Source organism: Candoia aspera, chromosome 1 (assembly GCF_035149785.1).
Source record: "Candoia aspera isolate rCanAsp1 chromosome 1, rCanAsp1.hap2, whole genome shotgun sequence".
NCBI lineage: Eukaryota > Metazoa > Chordata > Lepidosauria > Squamata > Boidae > Candoia > Candoia aspera.
In genome coordinates, this window is record NC_086153.1 from 57,547,010 (window position 1) to 57,567,765 (window position 20,756).

The window sequence follows — 20,756 nt, forward strand, 5'->3', positions numbered from 1 at the left end:
TTGAGATCTGTGTTTCGTGCATCTCAGGTAACCCTATAAGATATCATGCCCTGTATTTTAAATGCTAAAACAAAAAAAAAGTCAAAAGAGTCTAACTGTGCTTAGCCAAACGTTAAATCTGACAGAAAGTTGCTGCCACAGGACCTATTTGTTCCGCACACAAATAGTGATGTGCTGAATTTATGAACTGAGTCCTCTGCTAGGCTAAGGGGTATCTTATTTTTTTGTCTGTTTTTATCTGTCTTTGTTTAAATTACTGCTCTGTGGTGATAAATTATGAGTCCTAAGTTGAGAAAGCAAGGATCAACCTCTCCTCATCTGACTGGTTCTCAGAGTTTAAGAATAGCTGAAAAAGCTGTTAGAAGAAAATGCAGCAGAAAAAACAACACAGAAATAAACTCATGGGGAGTAGCTTATCAATTTAAAAGCTCTTTCCCATGATTAATGAGTGATTTTATGAAGCTGAAGACTGATAAAATAGCACTTTTTGGAGAGAAAGCAATGACTTGATACTTTAGATTAGAAAATGGCAGAATGAAAAACGTAAAAGATTCACATGAAACAAGAATCACCCAGCCTGAAAAATGTAATAAGCAATGTGCCACAGATGATGAAAGAGTGCTGAAAGTAAATGAAGAAGTTCAAGGTAAAGTGACAGTCTAAAGTATATTTTGTAGAAATTTCAAACATTCCTTATGACTATTAAGATCAGTCTTTTGCAGGTCTTTATAAACACTTATCTGTTTTTTTTAATTGTAGCTGGAATGCATTTTCATTTCCATTCAATACAGAAACACAATCCTGTTATGATTTTTTAAGATCTAGAATGCGAAAACATATTCTGAATTTTCTTGGCAAACTGGAATGGAATGCAAAGAAGATGAATTTTCTAGATCTACCTCCACAAATGGTTACAAACACATGATATTCAGTAAAGCTTGTTTGGCATCAAAACAAGATAATTAAACTTTTCTTTCTTTTCCCAGTGATTTTTTGTTTGCTGGTTGGCTTACCCCTGGAATCTGGTGTGAAAATATATATATACACAAACATACACACACACACACACGCATACATAGACACATACTTACATACACATAAATATATACATACTGTAGAGAAACATATGAGGCTGAGATAATTTGAAGCAAAGAAGTAGCAGTCTTTGTTACATTTAATATTTTCCTTTTCATATTTTTGTGAGAAAAATGTGTAATGGATATGTGTGTGTGTTGTTCAAGTATCTTTAGTTTAGCTATGGATAAGATAGATGGCTGGAGATTTTAATCAAGTTTAATTTTTTGAATCTTTGTTAATCTGAAATACTGTAATATTGTTTCAGGTGAATTTAATTTTTGCATACAAGGGGGTAAAAACTTTTATTTTGGAGTGTAATTCCATTATAGAGTACAGTTTTTACACCAAAAATATATTATTTATTCCAATTTCATATCAGGTGTGTTCCTGTCTTGATTAGTTTTTAGTATCTTGTTCTTTAGCTAATCAAGACAGAAAATTGCCAGAGGTTCTATTGCAATATCAGATCAATATCAATTAATACAAGTAAATCCTCCTTTTTTTTTTTCAAAATGATATTTCAGCACATTATTAAAGGGTTCACTTATCATAAATCAGATAAAACAAGACTCTGTAGTTTTTTAAAAAAAAAACTTTAAAACTCTTAAGGTTTTAAGCCCTTAAAATCTGGTTCTCTTCCCAAGCCTTGGGCTAATATGGATGGTGCTTATGAATGCTCTTTGCTGCTTTGGGGTATATTTGATTATTCTGCCTTACTTTTGTTGTTCTTGTTTTTGTTAATTGCTGGTTTTTATCTATTTTTAGCATTATACCCCAGAATCCTTTTGCATTGGGTGGCCTTACAAATCTAAGAAATTAAACCAAATTAAACTTAATGTATACTCTTCATAAAAGTATTATTGCACATGCTTCATGGAAAAAGAAGTATAAAAAGTCTAAACAAGAAAGCTTGGAAAATAAAGTTAAAGAATTTTGTGTACAATCTATATGAAACTTGTATGCCTACTAAATTGGAACTTTATTTCCTCTATGTACCGGATACACACTTCAGCAAAGGATCGTTACCTTGTCGTGGTGCTGGAGCTTGAGCACCTCAATGATGCCATGAGCTAAACCATGAAGGGCCACCCAAGACGGGAAGGTCATGACAGAGAGGTCAGACTAAATGCGATCCCTGGGGAAGGTAATGGCAACCCACCTCAGTATTCTTGCCGTGAAAACTAAATGGATCAGTACAACCAGAGATATGTCGGTATACCATCGGAAGATGAGACCCCCAGGTCGGAAGATGGTCAAAATGCTACTGGGGAGGAACAGAGGATGAGCTCAACTAGCCCCAGACGTGATGACGCAGCTAGCTCAAAGCCGAAAGGACGGCTAGCGGCCGACGGTGCTGGTGGTGAACGGCGAATCCGATGTTCTAAGGATCAACACACCATCGGAACCTGGAATGTAAGATCTATGAGCCAGGGCAAATTGGATGTGGTTATTGGTGAGATGTCAAGATTAAAGATAGACATTCTGGGCGTCAGTGAACTGAAATGGACTGGAATGGGCCACTTCACATCAAATGACCACCAGATCTACTACTGCGGACAAGAAGACCACAGAAGAAATGGAGTAGCCTTCATAATTAATAGTAAAGTGGCTAAAGCAGTGCTTGGATACAACCCCAAAAATGACAGAATGATCTCAATTCGAATTCAGGGCAAGCCATCGAACATCACAGTGATCCAAATATACGCCCCAACCACAAATGCTGAAGAAGTTGAAGTAGAGCAGTTCTATGAGGATCTGCAGCACCTACTGGACAACACGCCTAAAAGAGATGTTATTTTCATCACAGGAGACTGGAATGCTAAGGTGGGCAGTCAAATGACACCTCGAATTACAGGTAAGTATGGCCTGGGAGAACAAAACGAAGCAGGACACAGGCTGATAGAATTTTGCCAAGACAATTCACTCTGCATAACAAACACTCTCTTCCAACAACCTAAGAGACGGCTTTATACATGGACTTCACCAGATGGACAACACCGAAATCAGATTGATTACATCCTTTGCAGCCAAAGGTGGCGGACATCTGTACAGTCGGTAAAAACAAGGCCTGGAGCTGACTGTAGTTCAGATCACGAACTTCTTCTTGCACAATTTAGGATCAGACTCAAGAGATTAGGGAAGACCCACAGATCAGCTAGATATGAGCTCACTAATATTCCTAAGGAATATGCAGTGGAGGTGAAGAATAGATTTAAGGGACTGGACTTATTAGATAGGGTCCCGGAAGAACTCTGGACAGAAGTTGGCAGCATTGTTCAGGAGGCGGCAACAAAATACATCCCAAAGAAAGAGAAAACCAAGAAGGCAAAATGGCTGTCTGCTGAGACACTAGAAGTAGCCCAAGAAAGAAGGAAAGCAAAAGGCAACAGTGATAGGGGGAGATATACCCAATTAAATGCAAAATTCCAGAGGTTAGCCAGAAGAGATAAGGAATTATTTTTAAACAAGCAATGCGCGGAAGTGGAAGAAGACAATAGAATAGGAAGGACAAGAGACCTCTTCCAGAAAATTAGAAACATTGGAGGTAAATTCCAGGCCAAAATGGGTATGATCAAAAACAAAGATGGCAAGGACCTAACAGAAGAAGAAGAGATCAAGAAAAGGTGGCAAGAATATACAGAAGACCTGTATAGGAAGGATAACAATATCGGGGATAGCTTTGACAGTGTGGTCGGTGAGCTAGAGCCAGACATCCTGAAGAGTGAGGTTGAGTGGGCCTTAAAAAGCATTGCTAATAACAAGGCAACAGGAGACGACGGCATCCCAGCTGAACTGTTCAAAATCTTGCAAGATGATGCTGTCAAGGTAATGCATGCTATATGCCAGCAAATTTGGAAAACACAAGAATGGCCATCAGACTGGAAAAAATCAACTTATATCCCCATACCAAAAAAGGGAAACACTAAAGAATGTTCAAACTATCGAACAGTGGCACTCATTTCACATGCCAGTAAGGTAATGCTCAAGATCCTGCAAGGTAGACTTCAGCAGTTCATGGAGCGAGAATTGCCAGACGTACAAGCTGGGTTTAGAAAAGGCAGAGGAACTAGAGACCAAATTGCCAATATCCGCTGGATAATGGAAAAAGCCAGGGAGTTTCAGAAAAACATCTATTTCTGTTTTATTGACTATTCTAAAGCCTTTGACTGTGTGGACCATAACAAATTGTGGCAAGTTCTTAGTGGTATGGGGATACCAAGTCATCTTGTATGCCTCCTGAAGAATCTGTATAACGACCAAGTAGCAACAGTAAGAACAGACCACGGAACAACAGACTGGTTTAAGATTGGGAAAGGAGTACGGCAGGGCTGTATACTCTCACCCTACCTATTCAACTTGTATGCAGAACACATCATGCGACAAGCTGGCCTTGAGGAATCCAAGGCTGGAGTCAAAATCTCTGGAAGAAACATTAACAATCTCAGATATGCAGATGATACCACTTTGATGGCTGAAAGTGAAGAGGAACTGAGGAGCCTTATGATGAAGGTGAAAGAAGAAAGTGCAAAAGCTGGTTTGCAGCTAAACCTCAAAAAAACCAAGATGATGGCAACCAGCTTGATTGATAACTGGCAAATAGAGGGAGAAAATGTAGAAGCAGTGAAAGACTTTGTATTCCTAGGTGCAAAGATTACTGCAGATGCTGACTGCAGTCAGGAAATCAGAAGACGCTTAATCCTTGGAAGAAGAGCAATGACAAATCTCGATAAAATAGTTAAGAGCAGAGACATCACACTGACAACAAAGGCCCGCATAGTTAAAGCAATGGTGTTCCCTGTAGTAACATATGGCTGCGAGAGCTGGACCATAAGGAAGGCTGAGCGAAGGAAGATCGATGCTTTTGAACTGTGGTGTTGGAGGAAAATTCTGAGAGTGCCTTGGACTGCAAGAAGATCCAACCAGTCCATCCTCCAGGAAATAAAGCCAGACTGCTCACTTGAGGGAATGATATTAAAGGCAAAACTGAAATACTTTGGCCACATCATGAGAAGACAGGACACCCTGGAGAAGATGCTGATGCTAGGGAGAGTGGAAGGCAAAAGGAAGAGGGGCCGACCAAGGGCAAGATGGATGGATGATATTCTAGAGGTGACGGACTCGTCCCTGGGGGAGCTGGGGGTGTTGACAACCGACAGGAAGCTCTGGCGTGGGCTGGTCCATGAAGTCACGAAGAGTCGGAAGCGACTAAACGAATAAACAACAACAACCGGATACACAATGGTCATTGAATCACATAAAGCAGGGTTCCTTAAGCTTGGCAACTCTAAGCTGTTCAGACTTCAACTCCCAGAATTCCCCAGCCATGGCTGGGGAATTCTGGGAGTTGAAGTCCGCACAGCTTAGAGTTGCCAAGCTTGAGGAACCCTGACATAAAGCATAGTTATTGGAAGCAAGTGAAGGAACCTGGCCTCTCAACTGAAACAGCAACAACTAATTACCATTTCTATTACTCTAGTAGGGATGCTCAGGGCAAACTATATAACTTCAACCTAATAACTTTTTTTAGTTTTTTATAATACTGACTCAAATTTTACTAAGGAATAAATTAATAATTTTAAAAATAATATAGCTGTTTTGAAGATTACACATGACAAAGCTGTTTGTCAATTTGTACTTTTACTTAGACTGGTAATTGTCCAAACTACCCACCCCATTTCCTTCAAAAACCCTCGCAGATAGACTACAAATGATGTTACCATAGATAATAGGCACTAGATAGCCATCTTACACAATTGCCCCATTTGGTTGTAACATCTATAACGTTGTTAATATGACTTTGGGAAGCATGATGTTTTAAAGGTGTGGATGTGATTCATTGAGCATGGAGTATAGCCATCCCACCCCCACCCTCCTCTACAATGGAAAGATAGCACCATTCTGAATTTATAAGCTTGGACTGATATGTGTTTGCTCTCTACTTAAGAACTGGCTCCTTATTAATGTAAAGACAGATCAATAGTATTCAGTACACTTATTGCTATATAAAAAATATATGTAAAAAGAACATGAAGAATGGACTAATTAAAATGCTTATGTGGGCACAAACAATTGACAAGACAATGAATCAGGTGACAAGAAAGACTCTCCAGGTATTTTAAATCTGTGGGAGAGGGCACCACTGAGAAGACTTGATCCTGGGTAAAAGCTGGCATAACACCTCATGGGGAAGCTCTTGGAGCAGCACCTCCAAGGTCGACTGTAACATTTGGGTACAAATGTATGGGAACAGTGTTCCTGAATATACTGTGGTTCAAACATTTGTAAGTTACTCCCAGCATGTCAAGAACTGGGCATGGTACCTTGGCTTTAAGAACCTCTCTTGTAGTGTTGATCTGCTGTCTTCTCAGTTATATTCACTCATTACAAGTTTTACTTGCTCTGATCTCCAGAAGCCTTTAGAACATTTATGTTTGTAGCTCAAAGCTATGCCTTATTTTGTGTCTTTAATTATCTATATTCCAGTGCTGCAGCATGAAAAACAAGAAAAGGTTTGTACAAAAAGTGGATGACACAATAAGCAGTGTCATCTGAATTTAATCTTTTTTAATTCTTATGCATTAGATTTATATTCTGCCTTTCTTCTAAAAGCTTAGGGTAGAATTAGAAGATGTCTCCCCTCCTTTTATCCCCATATCTGCCCTATACGGTGGGTTGAACTGAGAGAGTTTGAAGCCACCAATGAATTTCCTTGGCTAAGGGTGGATTTAAGCCTGAATCACCCATTGTGTGATTTCTTCCAGGTGGGGAGAAGGTAAAGGCTGTTACATTCACATTAAATATCTAATTTAAAGAAAGTTACTTAGACTTGTTTATTATCAGTTTCCTAAAGCAAGTTTTATCATTTTCCATTATTCTGCATTTTTTAGATGAGATAATTGAGCAAGCAAATCCCCACCTTAATATCTTACCCATTTAAGGATACAAGAAAGTTCAGAGACCTGCAAGCATTTCTTCCAGGTTTACAACTTATAACTCTTTTTCTGGAACTCATTTCCATTAATGCTTATCTCTAAGATAAAGTACATGTAAGCCTGGAACTCTAAAGCAGAGATTTCAAGAGTGGAGCAAAAAAGGGGAGATTGGAAAGCAAACAAAGTTGAGTTCCAAAAATGGAAAAAAGGAAATCTAATGAAGGCAGTTACTTTTTCATCCAAGCACTACCATTTTAAGAGCAAACTAAAATTATTAACTATATATTAATTGTACAATAACTCTAAAATAAATACTATGACATACTTGGACAAATACCTTATTAGAACAATATCTTGTAGTCTTATAGCAAAGACTAATAGGTTTGTTAAACTACAGTTTCCTGACTTCAATTCAGCAAATATTCTTATACTATAAAATCTGAAAAAGCATATTTAGAGAGAATGCTATTCAACATGTAAAGACAGCAAGTTATTGTTTACTTTTATTAAACATTCAAGAAGATACATAAACAAACCTAAAAAGAAAATAAGAAGGAAGAACAAAAAGTAAAATACAAATGACTAAATTAGAGATTTAGAAATATCAGGGAGGTTATGATTTTCCAGTAAAACATTAATTACTTGTAAATAACTAAATATATTATATTGTTTTAGCAGACTAAAACTCACGGTTAAACTTTAAACTTAGAATGAGTATTGAGAACTGTGGTCAACACAATATAAATCACTGAGTAAAACTGTAGACCATGATGAATTCAATCCACATTACTAAAAATCTGTTTTGTTTTAAATATCATGTAAAATTAAAATACAAACTCTATACATAGAGAAACCTAAATACTGGATGTGGTACAAATTCATGTTCTAAATTGTAGTCTAGGAATGATTTCCAGTTTGAATTCTGCATCAAACTTACTTTTAAGGAACAAAGTTATTTTAGACATCAAAGCATAACCCATAACTTAGTGAGCCATTCTTCCACAGAGGGAATCAAACAACCTTTCCAGTAAAAAGCATATAATATCCTTGCAGCCGTTATCATGTACAAAGCTAATTGAGGGGATATATGGTTTAGAATTTAATAAGAATATTGCAGATTGAAATGGGAATTCAACTTTTAAGATGTATTTTATTCTAGTATAAATACAGCAAGTAATTATAGTTTTATAGGCTGACCCTCATAAGAATATAGCCATGTTAGTTGGACTTGCATCTGACTGTGTTGCACTCACAGAAGCATGTCTGAAGCTATTCTGTTGCAGCACGTACATTTGTATCATGTACAGGCATTGTCACCTGGCCACATGATGCAATGGCAAAAGTACTTTCAGAAAACAAGAAATTAGAAAATAAGCAATTATTTGGCATCTTTTTCAACAGGGCTGTTATAAAAAGTTACATACAAATATTATGTTTATGATTACCATTATGCGTGAACAGAGACAAATCCCAATCATACTGGGCTCCAGCCAGGAAATACACCTTACATCACATAGTATAGTGTCACAGCATTTTTTTTTTTAACTACATGATTTTAAGGGGAAATTAATGAAGGGATCAGTAAGAAAAAGTGGTTGTGTATATAAAATAGTGGTCAATAACCAAAGACTTGTGCAAATATTCTTACATCTCTGAGCAAAAACTTTACCAGCTACAAAGGAGACCCATGTTTCAACAATAGAACACCACAGAGAACAGAACACAGCATATAGAAAGCAATATCAAAGCCTTATACAGACATTGCCTGGACGGAGGAGTGAGATGTGCCATCTATGTCACACCTATAATTCCTGGCTATTGAGGAGTGGCATGTCTGCTTTACAATGTAGTAGCCCACTGCTACTTCATTTATTTATTACTTAGTTATTAGGATGGCTGGTTAGATTATGACCAATGACCGTCTAAACAAAAGGATAGAATATGTCAGTATCATACATATTTTTCCATTATGAAGGAATCTGAGAAAAATCTATGAACACTGGAAGCCCAACATAGAGCTAAATCCCCTTGAGTCAATGGAACTAAGTGCCAAGAGGAAATAGGTGGAACATTCAATGAATATCATTTAAGGAAAATGTAGGCTGCTTACAGCCAGGGTTCAGCTCTGAAAGAAATGATCTGGCAAAGGAAACCGCATGGCTGGACCAGCATAGCCACTTACAGAAATCATCATATTGACTTTTCTCAATTAAAAGTCAGAGAGGTTTTATACTGTGCAAAACTTTTTACCTAAACAATGAGAAATAACAACAAAATATTGTGAAACCAAGATTACTACATAGGAGATATAAGACTCACTGTTCAATTCGAGGAGAGAGATACAATTTGGGAAAAACCTGAGTAGCTTCTGTATCCTCAAAACTGACTGAAAGAAGAGCAACATCTTCCCCAGGGTCTTCATTTGCATCCTAAAAACATATACAGAAAGAGAAAATGAGATGGAATTTGATAGCGGCCATATACTTGACCATGTGAAAGATTCTAAGGCCTGGTTGAAGAGGTTGGCAATCTGCAACTCTGGTCCATTTAAAACTGTCTAGAAATAACCTGCTTGACACCAGGAGTCATAATAGAAATATACTGTTACCAAGAATCACTCTATATATTTTAGGTGTATATAGCTGACATAAATTACATGTCATTGCCATGAACTTGGCAGATGTCAAATTACTGCTAGCAGGCATGTCATGATATTCTTATGTAGAAAATGCTGTTCTCAAAAGTCAAATCAGCTGTTAAAAAAAACACCTTGCTAACTGGACAAGGAATGATTTTTACAGGGCTGCATGAGCTGCATTTCTATAATATTTTGCCACTACAGTTTGTGCCAATATAATGGCCTGATAATTTTAAAATGGAGAACGTAATTGTTGCCCAATACTGGTCTAAACGACCCTTGAAAATCTGACATAATTTTCCAGTTGTTCTGAGCACCATTGCTTACTTTAAAAAATGATAAAGGGAGTAACAGAGCAGTTATGCACAATTATGGAACCATACATTTTTCCAATGTAGTTAACATCCTAGAGAATAAACTATTCCTTTGGAAAAGTCCTATAGCCCAGGTATGATTATTTAATAGATTTATATACTGTATTTCTTCCTGCAGTTCAAGGCTGAGTAAATAGTACTTCCTTCTCAAATTTTTCCCTATACCAATATTCCCGTGAGGTAGACTGGTCTCAGACTGAGTATTCCAGGGCAGCCAATAAGCTTCTATGGATGAGAGTTGGTTTGTAGTACATTTTGCTAGTCATAATCCAACCTCGCAGAGTACGTTGCCGTAACATCTCAGCTTCATTCTCTGCTATCCCCAAACAAACATGGATCATCAAACAAATCAACCCAGAGTTCTCACTCAAGACACAAATGACCAAGCTCAAATTATCCTACTTCAGACATGTAATGTGAAGACCTAGCTCTCTGGAGAAGGTACTGATACAGTACTGGGAAAGGTGGAAGGCAAGAGAAGAAGAAGACAACCAGCAACAAGGTAGAGGGGCTCAGTTATGGTGGCAGTGGTTGCACCACTGGAAGGCCTGAAGGACCAGGTTAGGGTCATATTGTCATGGAGAAAATCTATATATGTAGTCACTAAGAATCAACACCATTCTGATAGCACGCAAACAACCAATATTATTATATTATACTAATATACCGTATTATATAATATTATACTGATATAATCATATATTATATGGTGTAGTGTATTAGCATAATTTAACAATATTGATAGATTGTGTGTAACTTGAAATACCAGGTTAAGGACTGATCGTTGTGGAGAAAATCTATGTGTTTGCTAAGAGTTGACATCGACTTGATGGCACATAATTGATCAATCAATCATCACTGTATAAGATACGAAGCTATAGACTAAACTCACAGTTTGTACTAGTATTGTACATACCGGATTATACTTAGCATTTAGGGCAAAGAAAATGTTCCTTCCAACTCTGAAAACACTATTATTTATCTCCTGTTACAGTTAACACATGCCATTATATATTTTGGATTTCCGCCCTGCCCCACAGATCAACACAGCTATGACTACTCATTTTGTATTTCAGGTTTGTTCAATAGTGTTGTGTTTTGTGTTTCCATACTGATTTTTATTATGTCAGCAGCCATTTAAATCTTACCTGCGTAAAGAATTAATGGGTATATTTTTTTAAAAAAGCACTCTGAAATATTTTTACAGTGACTTATTCTTTTGCTGCATTCACTAGTTTTGCAAAACCTGAATACAGAAATGTAACAGTATTAAAAATGGCAGCAACCCTTTTTTTAAAAAAATATCCAGATAATGTCTGTTATACTATACATAGACTATGACCACACTACCCTAACTGTGTGCTGTGGTGCCCTGAGGTACTGCTGCAAAATTGCAGGAGCTCCATGGGATATTTTAAATTTTTGCGATGTCTATTTGCGAAGCTAAGTTTTGTGACAGCCATTGGTGATGCCATATCTTTGTGACAATAAGGGCACCATGAACTGAAAAAGTTAAGGAACAATGACAAAAGTCTTATTAACTTAAACAAATCATATTACGGCTTAATATTGTGCATGAACAAAGTGACTATAAATTCAAGGTATATATGAAATCCACTGATCCACTGGCCTCTTCTCCTCCCCACCCCCCGCCGGTATGTTATACATCTTTTCTATTATACCAGCATTTTATATTCTGATCATTTTTCTCTTTTAAACCATTTTATGTTGCTTAGGATCTTGTCAAAATATTGGTTCCTACTCAGGCACCTTTCAATAGACCAGTAGCTCTTGCCTTATCATGAATTTGTATTTCTCCACGTTCCTTCTGCTTCAGAGAAAATGAACTTCTGCTTGTACACTTTTGACTTGTGTATCATCAGAAGTTCCTTTAGAATTATAATTAACTTGTGGATTATGATTAAAAGCTCCTATGTTTCAAAACAAAATTAAATGTTTATACTGCTATACACAGTAATTTTCCATGAAAAATGAAATCTGTAGCTAACCTAATTAAGTCAGTGGTTTTCAAAATGTGGTTCCTCAGAAGGGACACAGGCCACTTAGAGAAAGGCAGGGCATTCTAAGAAAGGGGCAATCTTCCTGACATTTTTTCTTGCCATCAGAAGTTGAGCATTGCAGCTACAACAATTGCTATGTTAATCATTGATGCACGAAGAGAGACTTCCAACCTATCCTTGTCTTTTACTTAAAATACAGCATCTAGGGAAGAATTGGCATGTAATGATAAGGACTCCTTCTGTTTTATCCACATTAAATGTGCTTGCTTTTGCTTCTTTTTTCTCTACTAGTAAAGTTCTTGGGAAGAGAACTGGGACAAAATTCAACTATAGAATGTTTTCTTATCTATGTAAATAAATTGTTAAATACTTTAGAATGTTAAAGGAGATGGGAGAGATCTACTAACTAGAAATGTCTTTAAGTAACAGATAATTCCAGGACATGTATAACAGTATCAGACAGTCTGCATGCTTAGATAATTCATGGTGGAAACACAGGAAGCTACCTTACACCATTGGCCTATCTAGTTTAATCTTGTGTACACTTACTAGTAATAACTCTCCATAGTTTCAGATTGAAGCTTTCCCATGCTAGCTGAAGATGCAAAGGACTGGAACTGGAACATTCTGCAAGAAAAGCAGATATTCTACCACTAAGCTATAGGTCTATCAGTAGCGGTTTCTAAGAAAATAACAGATTATTTACAGGAAGGTGAAATATGATTGGGCAGGTTTGGGGTAAGATAGGAAGGCTTGTAGTTAATCAGCAGTTGAGGTAAGAGATTATAGTAACTGACAAATGAAAATTTGTATATAAGCTGAGGGCAGTGCTTAGATCAGCCTTTCTCAACCTTTTGACCCTGGAGGAAACCCTGAAAGAGTTTTCAGGCCTCGGGGAACCCCTGTACATTCAGGCTCAAATATAGGCCAGAAGTTACAAAATTATTATATTTGTTTCATGTGTAGGCCTGTATATATGCATTAGCAGTGTTCTTAAACTAAAAATAAAGAATGAAACTTCTTTAATGTGAAGTTGCCTGAATTTGAATTTTTTTTAAAATAAATTGTGATCTCCCAGGGAACCCCTAGTGACCTCTTGTGGAACCCTAGGGTTCCACAGAACCCTGGTTGAGAAATCCTGGCTTAGATGAAAGGAAACGTTAAAAGAAAGGATTAACAGAAATGCTTGAAATTAACTAAAGTGGTTTCTCATTTTCCTTGTTCTCTTTATGTGGCAATAGAGCAAAATTCCAAGCTCTGCTTCAAAAACTCATCCCACACAGAATTTATTACACAGATAGTATTTCTATAACATGCCCTAAAACTGTATTCCTGATTTGTTTTTCAAATGCAAAGTTTTTAATTAAAATTTCCAATTTGTAATAACTCATGGCTGTCCCCCATTGCAAAAATTCTGTAAGTTGCAGATATACCCTTCCCTAAGTACATTTACTTAAAATAAAATTCCAGAGTAAAGAGTAGAAACACACTTTCCACATGGTCACTGAAGCACCAGATTTATTTAATTATTCTGATTTATAAGGCTGCTCTAACTCAAAACCAATTCTGGGTGGCATACAATTAACAGCCAATTTAACTGTTTTAAAAAGCAACCAAAAAAGAAACCTCACATAACAGGGGGAAACACATACCACAACCAAGACAAACAATATACATTAAATGAGCATACCACCAACCTATACCTGAGCTTGGGAAAAAGCCAAGCTTTTAAAGATCATCTGAAGGCTTGCAGGGTTGGGGTAGTCTGAACCTCCAGGAGGATACTATTCCAAAGGGCAAGTGCTGGAATAGAGAAGGCACACTTGCTAGGTCACATCAGATGACACTGCTTAATGGGATAGGATCTTATATTGGAGGGCAGAAATGATGGAGAGAGGCAGTCCCTTACATAGCTAGGCCCTATAACATGAAAGGCTTTATAGGTGATAACCAGCACCTCAAATTGCACCTGGAAGCTCACTGGTAACCAGTGCAGCTCACATAGCAGAGGTGTTACATGGGTATACTGAAGTGTGCGCATAAATGCTTGCACTGCTGCATTCTAGACCAGCTGTGGCTTCCACATGGCCTTCAATATGTGCAACAGTCCACATATGAGGTGACCAAGGCATAAGTGTCCATGAGAAGGACTCCTGGTCCAAAAAAGGGTGCAATTGGTGCACCATATAAATCTGGGCAAAGACCTTCCTGGCTACTGCTGCCACATGTTCCTTGATCAGGAGCTGCGAGTTCAGGAGGATCCCCAAACTGAGCACCAGCTCTGAATAGGAAACACACAAGGACAGAAGATCCATATACCCATAGCCATTCAGTCTTGTCAGGTCCTGTTCTTTCCCATCTAGACTTGAACAGCCTCCAAGCACTGAGATACGACCTTGATATACCACTTGAACAACCAGGGGTCAATAGGTTCAGCTGAGTACGATCAACATACTGACAGGGCCTGACCCCATGTTGACAGATGACCTCACCCAGCAGTTTCATGTAGATGTTAAATAGGACATCAAGCCTTGAAGTTTCCACCAACCAAGGACCTCAGGATGGACCTCTCCCTATCTATCAACATTGACTGGCCAGGGAGAAAGAGAACCACTGAAATACATGCTTCCCACTCCCAGATCCTGTGTTGGTCGAGAAGGATGCCATGATCGATGGTACTGAAAACCAGGACAGTTGCATAACCCCTGTCCCAGCAACACCTGAAGTCATCAAGTGCAATCAGTGCTGTCTCCTTACTCTGCCCAGCCAGAAACCCAACTGTAACAACCTTACCTAAAAAGGGAAAGTTGAGGAATGGACAAAAATTTCCAGGACCGTTAGGTCCTGGATGGTTTCTTAAAGAGGGGGTGTGCTACCACCTCCTTCAAGGCAGGTGGGAACACTGCCTCTCTCAAGAATGAATTACTGCTGCATGGATCAAACCACACATTACCTTCTGCAAGGCCTAGAAACTTGGAGAGAACTAGGAGAGACACTGATAGCCAGGTAGCTAGACCAACAGACCTAAGAATCCTATCTGCTTCCTCAGGCATCAGGGGAGCAAACACTTCCAAGGTAACGAGACAAGACCATACCTTGGTGAACTCAACAGAACCTGCCCACTTGGTGTCTATTTCAGAGAGGATCTGAGTGAATTTACTGAATCATACTCTTATTCTATTATTTGTCTTTTATCAGTTACAAGACAGATCAACTAAACAACATTTTGAACAATGTCTTTCCCAAGGTGTTTTTTTTTTAAGTATTGTACTAATGACCAAGATTTGAAACAGAAATTGCTGTAATGTAAAATCACACTAAGTCAAATGGGACTTAATAAATTAGGCTGTTGTAAGTGCTCAGATTTTTATTTTTCATTTAGTTCATAGGTGGTTGTAGGGACTCATCATCATATATATTGGTCATTGACCAACATTTTCATTCAAAACTAAAATTAAAGCCATCCCATTGTGCCAAAAATCTAATCTACACCCTATAGAAAAAACTAAAATTGAAGGTGCTAAGACAAATATAAAAACATAATACTAATACCATTAAGATGATATATCTAATTAGGTTTACAAAATCAACTATAAATGCAGTGCTATATAAATCTATGTAATTAGTATACTATTATAAAAAAAAAACTATATATAATGCTAAAAATGACCAAACAACAATAGTACAAATGGCTAACACAGACTATAAAATCACTAAATCACAAAAATCTACAGGTATTTCAAAATTAATGGTGTGACTGTGCAACTATGGTGCAACAATTTAGATAAAACATATAAAGGAGTGGGTTGTGGTGACTTTAACTTCAGCCTAAACATGAAAACACTGGGAGGTGTTGTCTGAAGTTTGGGTATCAGTATCATCAATATGCCAGTAATGCATGCCATTATCTCTCTTTTCTCTGCTCTTTCCATTTAAATTCAAGATAGTGGTTCATATTCTAAACTGGTATTTGACTGGATGAAGGCACACATATGAAAACTTATTCCATATAGAAATGAAAAAGTTGAAAATTTGTTGAATGGCAGATTAGGGGATAGAGATTCAGCCTTCTTAAAGGGGTTGCATTCTTTGTAAAGACTACTGCTGATGGTTAGGATTACTCTTGTATCCGGACTCAGAGGTGAATTCCATGTCCATGTCTCAGACCAGGCCAAGTTGACACAAATCTTGGATACATAAATGAGGCATCAGTGCAATGCACTCTACCTGGGAGTGCCTTTTAAAAATATTTTGAAACTTTAGCTGATCCAAAACACTGTTGCTAAATCATGTTAAAATATAAATGGGTATACATTTTCTGGGTGCAAATTGCAGTAAAAGAGTATGTAATTTGGGCATTATCTCATATGAATCTTTCCTGGTTTTAAGATTTGAGGGCAGGTCTGCTAGTAAGCAGTAACCAAAAAACAAAACAAAACAAAAGTCTCCAGGGTAGCTACCCTCAAGTTCAAAAACTTCTTGTTAAGAGAAGCTAGGGTATTTCTTTATTCTTTTTCTGCTAGCATACAGAATGTTTACTGAAAGCAGCTTTTGCTACTATTTTGCTTCACTGATCCAGTTTTTAATCTGGTGGATGCTACTATTTATTTCTCACTGATCTGTTATTTGATGAGTATTAATATTTTAAATATAGCTGAACCATTTTGTTAGCCTTCTTCAGTCCTATTTTTTGGGGGGAACATGGGACACAGTATATATAATTCATGATAATGTAATTTTATGGTTTTAAAATTAGGTTTGTAAACTGTCTCCAAAGCTCTCATACAAGAAAAGTGGGCTGTACATTTTTTACAATAAATCATCTAATTTTTAAAAAAGAACTACTCTTTAACTTGTGCACTAATATTCTCTAATTTCAATTTTCTTCATTAGCATTATTTAAATTGAATGCCAGCTTTTATTCTTTCTATTGATGAAGGCTCAGAACACCTTTTACATATTTAAACATTTTTCACTAGCTAAACAAATGAACAATGGAGTGTCTTTTGTAAAGAAGAATTCCTGGCAAGTATTGATTCCCAAACACATTTAAAGCAGAAAGCATAAACACATTGTTCTCTTGCATCCTACTACCTACTGTAACTAAGAACTGACTGGGAACTTACTGGAACTGAGAATTTATTATGAGTCAGAGTGTTAATGGCTAGTCCAACCAAAACATCTGCTCTACACCGTTACTACTATAATTCATTTCCTCTTATGTTTGGAACAGAACCAAGCTGGACAGTTAGACTTTTTTCTCCTTTAAAAAAATGCAGAAGCCTAAAAGCTGAGTATAAAGAAAGAATATTTGTCCCACCTAAGTACTTGTAATTTGCTCACAACTGTAAAACCTACATGACTGTTTTATATTCCCAGTTCAATGTTCTGCACAAACCACATATTTATCCTATTATGGACTCATATTGCTAGAGACCTGCAACTAGCTCAAAGCCAGCTTGTCTCTCTTTACCTGGCAATAGGTTAAAATTCCCCCTGCCCAGCCAACATTATATCCTACATGGGGTTATGATGCAGAGACAGGAGGCAAATCCAATGTCAGACTGGAGAAGGGAATCTCATCAGCCCCCAGAACTATACTGTTGTAGCTAAAAGGTATTTACAGTCAGGACCAGAAATATTGGAACAAGGATAAATGTTTTCCCATTTGGCTTCTGTATGCCACCACATTGAAGTTGAAAGGAAACACACCCAGATGGAAGCGAAGTCAGGAATTTCAGCTGTCATTCAAGGCGTCTGACAAAAGTGGGGCACTAACCATTCAGAAAGTACAGCCAGTGGCATAGACACACCCCCATCATTGGTGGCTCATAAGTAATGGAACAAACCAACATCATTACAAACATAAGGATCGCCTTTAATACCTGGATGAAAATCCTTTGCAGTCAATGACTGCCTGAAGTCTGAAACCCGTGGACATGACCAAATGCTGAGTTTCCTTCCTCGAGATGCTTTGCCAGGCCTTTACTGCAGCTGCCTTCAGCTGCTGCTTGTTTGTGGGTCTTTCTGCCTTCAGTCTTGTCTTGAGTAAGTGAAAAGCATGCTCTATTGGGTTGAGATCAGGTGACTGACTTGGCCATTGAAGAACATCCCACTTTTTTGCCTTGAGAAACTCTTGGGTAGCTTTTGCTGTATGTTTTAGGTCATTATCTGTCCTATTCAGACTATGCAACCAGGCGGAGTAATATCAACAATACTCTTTATTAAATAACTATTTACAATAAATAAGTCCTTGATATATGAAAATTTGGTTCAACGAACTCAACTGGAACACAACAAAGCAGCGGACAGGACTTCTGAATGGAACTGGAAGCTGAATGAGACTGGAATGCAAGGTCCTGAAGACAACAGTTCTCAAACTGGAGCAATACTGGAACTGCTCTGGCACTGGAGCACTGGGTAGCTGAAGACTTGCGCTGGACTGGAAGCAGCAACTAGAACCGTGAAGCAGGACTAGGAACTGGGAACAAGGCAGGACTTGACTAGAGACCCTGAACTGGGTTGAAGACTTGAAGCAAGACGGGAACTCGAAGCAAGGCTAGATGTGATTGAGAGCCCTGAATTAGGCTGAATTCTCTGGTCTGAAGACTTGGAATGTGACTGTAAACTAGGAACAAGACTGGACTTGGCTGGAAGACCCGGACTAGGCTGGATACCAGATCCTGAACAAAATAGGTGATAAACGCCTGGACATGACTGAGCACACAAAGCACGGTTGGCTGGGACCGAAGGCATGTGGCAGCACTGGAGTTTCAAGGCACAAAGAAGCTGCTTGGGAGATCGCGGTGTTTCAAGGCTGCAAGCAAAACCGAGACTGCTGGGCTCAGCAATCAAAGGATCCTCAATGGCAGCAGCGGGATTCAAGTCTTCTTCAGAGCAGAGTGAAGGCGCTGATTCCTCTTCGGCCACAGATGCTGTCTCCGACGCAGGTAAGGACTCTTCTGAAAATGCTGGAGGCTTGGAGGATTGGTTGTCTCCGGCAGCTCACTCTTTGCGTAGCTGCCTTTTATCCTGATCCTTGGCACGCTTGGACCCTCCTGCAGCCAATTGGGCTGCCTTTTCCTTCACGCGCTTTTCAGCCTGTCATTGATGCGCATTGATTGGAGGATTCGAATCCTCCCCCGAGTCTTGGCCAATCAGCTCCTTGGATTCTTCCCGTGCTGCTGACTCATCTTGGAGTTTTGTTTTCCCGATTTCAGCCTGGTAAGTTTCCAATTCCTCCTCTGACTCTGAGTTTCACTTTCTGAATCAGAGGCATGCTTGACTCTGACATCCATCTGCAATATGAAGCGGTGTCCTATCAGATTGGTAGCATTCGTCTGAATCTGAGCAGAAAGTATAGCCCTATACACTTCAGAATTCATCCTTCTGCTTTTATCAGCAGTCAGGTCATTAACAAACACCAGTGACCCAGTTCCATTGGCAGCCATACATGCCCATGCCATAACACTGCCTCCACCATGTTTGACAGATGATGTGGTATGGTTTGGATCATGAGCTGTTCCTTTCCTTCTCCATACTTTTCTCTTCCCATCATTCTATTCCAGAACTGGGCAGGCTCTTTTAGGTGATTGCTGGCAAAATCTAATCTGGCCTTTCTGTTCTTGAGCGTTACCAGTGGTTTGCACCTTGTTGTGAAGCCTCTGTATTTACATTCATAAAGCCGTGTCTTGACTGTAGATGTTGACAGTGACATGCCTACCTCCTCAATAATGCACTTGACCTGGCTAGATGTTGTGAAAAGATTCCATGAGCAGAATTCTGCGGTCATCCACTTTAGTTATCTTCCGTGGTCTTCCAGGCCTTTTGCTGTTGCTGAGCTTGCCAGTTAATTCCTTCTTTTCCAGGATGTTCCAAACGGTTGTATTGGCCACTCCCAATGTTTCTGCTATCTCTCTGATGGGTTTATTTTGTTTTCTCAGCCTAATGATGGCCTCCTTCACTCCCATGGACACCTCTTTGGACCTCATGTTGAGAGTTCCAGTGAACAGCTACCAAATGTGAATGTAACACTCAGAACCACCTCCAGGCCTTTTATCTGCTTGATTGGTCATGGGGTACCCAGGAAACAGGCCACACCTGGCCATGCAGCTGCTTGTCAGCCATTCATTCTTGAATTACAGCTGAAAGTCCAGACTTCACTCCCATCTGGGTGTGTTTCCTTTCAACTTCAATTTGGTGGTGTACAGAGGCCAAATGCCAAAATTGTTATGCTCTCCAATCAAATGTTCCCAGAACATCTTATCATACTCACATCCATCTTGCTGCAACATGTGTCAACCTGCGAGAACCAGCAGGGAGGGGGAGCATGGTTGGAGTGTGAATCGTTTTGTTTGAGCTAGCTCTTCACACCAAGGTAATCTACAAAGAGCCGTTACAACCACCTGCTGGCACAAGAAGGAGTGGGCACATACCTAAGGAGGCAGTGGGGGGAATTTGCAGTTACTGAGATTTTACTTGCACGGGAAATTTCATTCGCAACTTTTCTTCTGTACTGAAATGCTTCGCACCATTAAAATAGATTTATAGGCAAAAGCTTAAGAGTCGTAATCAATGAGTGCCTGAGTGTTGCAGTCATCACAAAAACAGTTATCCTTGTTCCAATATTTCTGGTTCTGACTGTACATTATTAAATGTAAGCAATTTTGTAAGCCATTTGATTCTGGAGAGAGACCATCTTTAGTTCTGCACA

The 20,756-nt window shown here is 38.6% G+C and overlaps 1 protein-coding gene across 1 annotated transcript in view; it reads right to left on the reverse strand.

Moving 5' to 3' along the window:
* The window catches only part of BABAM2 (BRISC and BRCA1 A complex member 2), a 200,740-nt gene that overhangs the window by 124,783 nt on the left and 55,201 nt on the right, over positions 1–20,756 (reverse strand). Inside the window, exon 7 of the mRNA XM_063304618.1 lies at positions 9,330–9,439. Within this exon, the coding sequence (XP_063160688.1) occupies positions 9,330–9,439 (110 nt within the window). The remainder of the gene's footprint in view (positions 1–9,329; positions 9,440–20,756) is intronic.